The 7,814-nt window shown below is 40.4% G+C and overlaps 1 protein-coding gene across 1 annotated transcript in view; it reads left to right on the top strand.

The window, feature by feature from the left end:
* Positions 1 to 253: 253 nt before the first annotated feature.
* The window catches only part of PALMD (palmdelphin), a 55,431-nt gene continuing 47,870 nt past the window's right edge, over positions 254 to 7,814 (top strand). Inside the window, exon 1 of the mRNA XM_049880278.1 lies at positions 254 to 661. Coding sequence (XP_049736235.1) covers positions 599 to 661 — 63 coding nt within the window. The 5' untranslated portion in view covers positions 254 to 598. The remainder of the gene's footprint in view (positions 662 to 7,814) is intronic.

The following is a 7,814-nucleotide window of genomic DNA, read 5'->3' as shown; positions in this document are numbered from 1 at the left end:
TAACTCTGGAATTTTTTATTATGATCTAAAGCCAAGGAGAGAAAGAAAGGCAAATAAGTGACTGGGCACTTTGGCCCCAGTCAAGGTGAAGCACTCCGTGTAAGCTCTGGAGCCAAAGTGTGGGTAAAGTAACTTTGTAGGAACACAGCAGACCCACACGTACAGGGTGAGTTGTGTGTCGCTAGCACACAGGCTGATTAAACACTCAGCATGCTGGCTGTCTGTGCCGCTCCGAGAAAATGATGAATTGGGTAAGGAACAGTTAATAATAAAATGTGCCTTGCTAACTGTGCACATTACAACAAAGAGCTGGCAGCTCCTGAAGGAAAAGGGCTTGTGCCGCTGCCGTTCAAACTTGTCAGTCAACTCGTGCCAGCAGCCTCAGCGTCTCCTCCCCAGCACACCCTCATTACATGTGTCTGTCTGGCCTCATCTGTGCATCTGCTCACAGACGCTCCTGACAAGTCGGAATTTCTTCTTTTCTCCCTGGTGGAAAGAAGAACAGATTCCTTCCTGCTTGTCCTCTGTCGCCCCACGCTCCGCTCCCCAAGGAGGCTCCTTGCTTTATGGTAGCTTTGGACTTCCTTCCCCGAGCTGCATGTCCTTGATTTCTAGAATGGAAGAAGCTGAGCTGGTGAAGGAAAGACTCCAGGCCATCACAGTAAGTCTGCATACAGTTACAACTCATTAAGGTGGTTGCTTAGAGGCTCGGCAGACACGTTGCTAGCTTGTCCCTGCTGCTGAGCCCCGGTAAGTGGAAAAACAGAACTGTCAGCCCTCACAGAGGCTTTTCTGCTTCTCTCTTAACCCTTTGTGACCCTCCGGGCTTCTGAGCATTGGGCAAATGCCCTTGATTTTCACAAAGACTGTGCCTACATTTTAAACAGCCATTAAATGCAGTTTGGTTAACTACCATTCACCTTCCATGTATCTTAGAAATGCAGTCTTCTTAAATTTATATTTAATGGACATTAGCTCAAAGATCCCCAACTTGAAATTTTTTTAAACAATCAATGTATTAAAAAGTTAATTTTTTTTTTTTTAAAGAGTAGGAGAGAGAAAGAACCCCGCCCCCCCAACCTGAAACTCTTTATTCCATGGTGTGGCCTGTGTAGTTTCTGGTAGTGTGTTCCAGAAAACCGTGTTCCAGAAAACCTAGCAGAGTTAAAAGGAATGTTGGTGTGCTTTGGCAAAGCGTTAAACGAGGGGAAAGTAGGTAAAAGCACGTAACAGATTAATTCTAAGACATCAGTTTCTAGCAGAGTCACAAACTGGATAATATCCTGGTAAAGGAATGCAGCGCAGGCAATGGATTTGGAAAATATTTTGTTAATACCGGGAAGGAAAGTAGTTACGTTTTTTATGTTTGTTCTGGGAAAGGGTCAAGGCAAGAAATGAATTATCTTCCTGAAATGATCCAGCTCTTTGTGTTTTAATTTCTATAAAAACCCTGCTTTTGGCAGTAACCTGGAAATCTATGGTACAATCATTTATCATTAGCTACAACTTATGATGTAATTTTTTTTTTTAAGGAAAAATTCTCTGGAAATTGACACCCCAATTTCTCAGCATTTTCTGCCATTGAAATTACCCATGGCGTGGGGGGGGTGGGGAATGAGTACTTTAAAAACAATTAATGCTAAATCAGGGTGGGTAGTAGGACTTTTTTTTTTTTCCTTTGCTTTTCAAATCTCTGTAACAGAAATAATGCAAATCCCAATTTAGGATTCTTATTAAGTGAATGCAATGCTTCAGTCCCACCCAGAAAGCAGTCGATAAGTTGTAATGTTTTCTTAGCCAGTGTTAAGGAACCAGGGGTCCCCTGATAAACTTGGCATCTTTCAGTAAGACAAAGCTTTTTTAAATGTCTGACTTCTAATTTCATGTTTTCCGTTCTTCAGAAAGCCCTGGTTTGGATTGTTGTTTATTTTGTTTTGTTCTTTTTCTGTTGTTAAAGTCAGCCACAGTTTCAGCTGTCCCGTTTGAAGGGACAGGAACTCAGCTCTGCTCTGTTGTTTTTGGCGTGGGCCTTTTACGTTACAGCTGTCGTCTAAAGGTTACTTCATTTGTCTATGTGAACCGTGTGGGTACAAGCTCCACTTCTTCTAACGCTTCTGTCTCCCAATTAACTAAATGAAATCATACGTCCAGTGATAGACACAAGTAGCCCCTTGTTTGCTCCACGTTTTCATTTTTTGAATCAGGACACACCCTTGTTTAAACCTTATTTCTTCTAACACACCTTATAACTCTTACTGAAGCAGCGCAAAGTGCTTACGGTTATTCAGAAAGGTGAGGAGTTTTCACTGAGCGTTCCAAATATAAAAAAAGCTAGAACAAGGGTCATAATGCCTTAAAAGCAGACAGGAGAGTCAGTAGGTTCCTGAAGATACAGGTGTGGTTTTTTTTTGATGATATAACTACTTTTTGGATTATTCTACTAACACACACATACGCCATTAGAAAGAATTAAGCAAATCTCTCAAATAAGATCACAAGATAATTCTATCTTAGAAGTAATATACGTGTATAAAGGTTGTGAGGGGGAAAAAAATTGGACAAGGTTATAGGAACAAAGTGTTAACTACCCTAAGCTCTCACCAGCCTAAGGCCAGTCACATTTGTCACCACCTGGAGGAAAAATGGAGCAGTAGTGTGTCCATGGAAACAACACATCCACTCATCTCCCTCCGGGACACTCTGGGAAATGCCAACTTTCCCCACCCCTGCTCTACCCAGGAAGCCACCTCAACTATTCCCTGCCTGTCTGGGAAAAGGCAAACACATAGAAGCCTGAGAGTTTGCAGAGAATATTTCATTTTTAGATGCACTCAACACCTTCATAATTTCTGACCTGGACTAAAACTCGGATACAATTCTCTCATTTGAACTGTTTTCCTCCTATTTTTTTACCCTGGGATCATTTTTTGTATACTTCAAGAACAAAATTATAGGGCAAAATTGCCAGATTTTCAGCACAGAAACTCACGGACTTCATTTTCAAGAAAAAAAAAAAAAAAAAAAAACCTGTCATACTCTTAAAAAAAACCCGTTCCCGTCTGGTAGATTCCGACTCATAGCCACCCTATAGGACAGAGTAGAACTGCCCCATAGAGTTTCCAAGGAGCACCTGGTGGAGTCGAACTGCTGACCTTTGGGTTAGCAGCCATAGCTCTTAACCACTCCACCACTAGGGTATTTAATTCCACAGCCAGGGATTGGAGAAACAAACTTTAACATAAAAATTGAAATAGGTCTTCCCTGGCTATAGAATGAAATGATCTTCATTGTTTGTATTTATTCCACTTGGCTTTGAGTGTCTAAAAAGTCATTATTTCTGCTGCAAGGAATTTAGAAAACAAACGTATGTGCCTATTGACAGAATCAAGTGTCAGTCTTCCTGTTCCTCTAAAAAAAAAAAAGAATAAACACAGTAAGTAGATGGAATGTGGCACTTAGGCTCACTAATTGCAAACTAAAAATTACGGTGATGGTGCCATTCATTTCTTAGGTCATTAAATTGAATTTTAAACTAGTCAGAAATCTTCTCAAAGACTTAAAGAGAATAAAGACAAAAAGAAGAACTCGGAAACTATTGTTTAAAAGATGGCACTTAAGTTTGGGTATCCCAATTAGGTTTTCTATTTTACAAAGTTACTTACGCTCCTTCTTCATTGCTTTGTCCGTGTACCAACTCTTCCCTGACTAAATTAACAGTCAAAGTACCCCTGAGTAAGAGAGTTCAGTTTTTAATTATAATTCAAAAACAGGGCTCCTTCAAACTGATCAAATGTTATCTTTCATCTTTTAAAAGTCTCTTGAGGGTCTTTTCAAGTTAATAGATATTTTAATGAATAGCGATTTTTATACAAAAGGAGAGATTAGTTATTTGAAATTCACTTTTAATATTAGGTTCAGTGGTAGAATTCTCGTCTTCCATGTCGGAGACCTGGGTTCGATTCCCGGCTAGTGAACCTCATGCACAGCCACCACCTGTCTATTGACGGAGGCTTGTGTGTTGCTGTGAAGCTGAACAGGTTTCGGCGGGGCTTCCAGATTGACAGACTCAGAAGAAAGCCCTGGCAATCTACTTCTAAAAAATCAGCCAATGAAAACCCTGTGGATTACAACGGTTTGATCCATCCTATTGTGCGTGCCATCACCATGAGTCAGACCCCAACTCGATGGCAGCTAGCAACAACAGTACTTGCAACACCAGTGTCTCCAATATGCTCTGGAAAGAGTAAGGTGAAGGACTGAATATGTCACTGACAGAATTACTCCTACAGATACCTTCTCTGGAAGTAAACATGACCTAACCTGAAGAACAAGTACAAACACATAGGTGAATTCTCTCAGAACTAGAGGGGGAAATTCCCTTGGGATGAGTAATATTCTATACCTCTTGACATCCTCCTCCACAAAGAACACATTGTCTTATTATCTCCGTTCCTACAGTGGCATTAGAAAATACTGTTACTAAATAGTATGAAGATGCTCAGACTGGAAAACTCCTAGATCTTAAACTGGTTAGAGATCATAGACTCACAAAAATAGTCCTGTTTCAGGGCTGAGCTCAGAAGAATTCTGAGAACTAGAATCAATTTGCAGAGAACAGGCCCAGCTGGGGAGAAGAGAAGTGAGAAGAAATCTGACATTTTGCTTATCCTTAACTATCAGAAATGTGTGTTATCAACTCATTTTCTCATCCCTTTATTGCATTAATGGCTATTAAGCATCTACTATGTGTCATTTTTTTTTTATGTGCCAAGCGTTATGTATTTAAATGAAAATAAGTAAAATAAGGGGAATCAAGAGTGAGGTTGGGAGTGGGTTGAATTTTAATAGAGTAGTCAGGGTGAGCCTCATAGAGGGGTTGACATTTGAGCATATACTTGAAGAAAGTGAGCTTCTGTCAAAAGTTAGACAACAGTAATAATCACACGTACCAGCACCTGCCTAGGACTGACTCCATTTTGGAAAAGAGCCATATAAAGTCCTGACGCTAGAATTTGAGCAACTGAGCCAGATTTGCCAGCCAAAGCTGCTCGTGATACAGAAAAATAAGGGGCTCTCACATTTCCTTAGATCCACTCCCTGTTTCTTTCCACTTCCCCAAAATTTCTTCTTGACTTGTAATATCGATGCTTAGGAGGTGAGAAGCCCTTTACTTAAAGCACAAATCTACCCAATACAGAGACAAATGTTGAAACAATAAGATAAATACACATAGGTTCTATTTACTTCTTTAGCATTTGTTCCCTGTTACTGAGCACTCCATCTCATCTCTCTCCCTTTTTGTCAGTACCTGAGATTCTCTAACAGTTAGTAAGACATTTTATGACCCAAAAGAGGCTACATAATTAGTGGGGCTCAGTGTAAAATGGAAATGTGGGACCCCTTGTTCAAAATTATTCAGAATTTCAAGATGGCGACAGTAGAGGATTAAACCAAGTGCTGGGCACTTCTGAGCATGGTTCTTTGTATACACAGGCCACTCCACCATAAAGCCAGCCTGCCCACATACATATTTTTTATATTCCTTCTACCTGCACTAGTAGAGAGTAAGAATGAGAGCAAGCCAGTTGGGATCTTGAGCCAGGGTATACCTTAAACATAAGTTTGGGTCATTGTGTTATTTAGAGTTCTAAGGCCTTCTTAAATAATGGCTAAAAGAATGCATAACGTTCCATTGTTAACCAACATACCTCATGGTGTATGACACAGTTACAGGAACAATTCCAATTTGACATGAGCATCCAAAGACATTCACATAAAGATGGCACATGGAAATGTAGGCATCTTCTAAATAAGAAACCCCCATGCCAGATTATTCAAACAATAAAGTCTCCGCACAATTTTCCACAGTGCTGTACTGAGATTACATGTTTCTTCCAGAGAGGGAAAGGTTCCTTCAAACAAATGTGCTATGCCACGTTTCTTTGCCAAACATAATAGCCCACCCACAAAGGAGACCATGCGATGAGGTATAATAATTTTGATAGCTCATTAAGGAAAATACTTTTTGATAACAGGGGAAGGTTTTTCCAGCATGCTGTGGAATGATAATGCTACTTTGCAAAGCCCTCTACTGACAAGGATCCCTAGGAACTTTCTAAACATTACTGGGTGGTCAGAGGAAGAGCCAATTCTTGGGAAAACTGTGATTGAAATGAATCTGAGTCTTAATGTCTGACTTAAACAACTGCAGCATAGCTCAGTGCTAAAACTGAAACAGGAATTCTACTTCTCAAACTACCTAGCCTCTCTTAAAATAAGATAGAAATATTTTAATGACAGCAGTATTATTTTCAGAAGTGATTCCCTGAAAATTCACTGTCCCAAGAAGTTTCTCAGCAGGCACCTTGTAGGATATCTTCTTTCTTACGACACCTTAGGTACAGCAGTTTGAGTGAAATTTGTACTTAGAGTTTTTACATAAAACTCCAGTGACTGAGAGGATTCAGTCAAGCCACTTAAGACATAGAACTGGGTTATCCTCTGAAGCTCCATATGGAAATCAGGACTGACTTCTATCCTAAGCACAGAGTTTTCAACGTGTAACTGCATCAGTGATTGACATAGGGTGAGGCAACCCATTAAAATGAGCTACCACAGCTGCACAAAATGAGTTTATGCTAAGAAATCTAAGATATAAAGAACATCAAAAGAATTCTGAGGGCAATAACAATAATTACAGCACCTTATTTTTACATAACACTTGTGAAGAGGCAAGTCCTTTGAACAAGCCAGGCCGCCATGGTTTTCTCTGTTCCTCTCACTGTTGGCATCTTTAGGCCTCAGAACATTCCCCTCTACTGAGGCCTGATGTTTGTTTGCAGGGTTGAGAAGATACAATTAGTCATATAGGCTAGGGTTATAAAATAGCTGGAAGAGGAAGTTTTTTCTCCTCAGCTATGGTACTAATGGGCAGAATGCATAGTGGTGAGCTTACAGCCCACCTAAATGAACCCACCTGGCCAGGGGGAGACTAGCAGAAGGTAGGTTTCCATTGTGCCCCTCAGCCATGATGTCAGGACGAGGGGAGGTGTGGAAGAATCTATAGCCACCTGGACAGTTTCCAGAAGCCAGGGGGGATGTGCCATGTAACTATCCCGTTTAAGTCTCCCACCCATGACACAAAGTGGGGTGTGCGTGGGAAGTCATCATCTCTGCCTGGACAGCTTTTGAGCCACAGGGAACTACTCATCTGTTGTCTACTGTCCGCTTTTATTGTAAGTGATAAAAGCCACTTTCCCTGTGCTAACTTGTGTTCAGGCTCTGATCAGAAGGACGGGATAGAAATGGAGCAACCTATAGTACTTATTGGAAATCGACTCGACGGCACTAGGTTTTAGGTATAGTAGTTATTGGTGCCCTTTTTCTAATGGCCTCCTGGCTATCTAGAAATCAGGTATAACCAAATTTGCCATGTTGCACCTCGGATTTGGTGAAGCAAAGCAGGGTCTGACGGTGTTGTATCTCAACACTTATCCTTTAAAAAAAATTTTTTTTTTCAAATTTTCCTTTGTCTCATTTATGTAACTAGTCCTCCAGGTATTTTCTTGAGCAGATCTTTCCATCCCATTTTATAGATGGAAAACCTGAGGCCAAAAAAGTTAAGGGATTAGTTAAACGACAGAACTTGAATCTATACTTCTGCTCATCAGATTTCCTGACCATAATATCACAATAAATCCTAAAAATATCAAAACCACAACTCTCGCCCTCACTCAGAACTTGTTCATATTATATAAATTGTTCACATCTTGTAAACAGAGTTTGAAGTGGAGCAAAGAAAAGAATTTATGGAG

This window comes from Elephas maximus, chromosome 3, assembly GCF_024166365.1.
Source record: "Elephas maximus indicus isolate mEleMax1 chromosome 3, mEleMax1 primary haplotype, whole genome shotgun sequence".
NCBI classification, from domain to species: domain Eukaryota; kingdom Metazoa; phylum Chordata; class Mammalia; order Proboscidea; family Elephantidae; genus Elephas; species Elephas maximus.
This window is presented reverse-complemented; position numbering and strand designations above follow the sequence as displayed.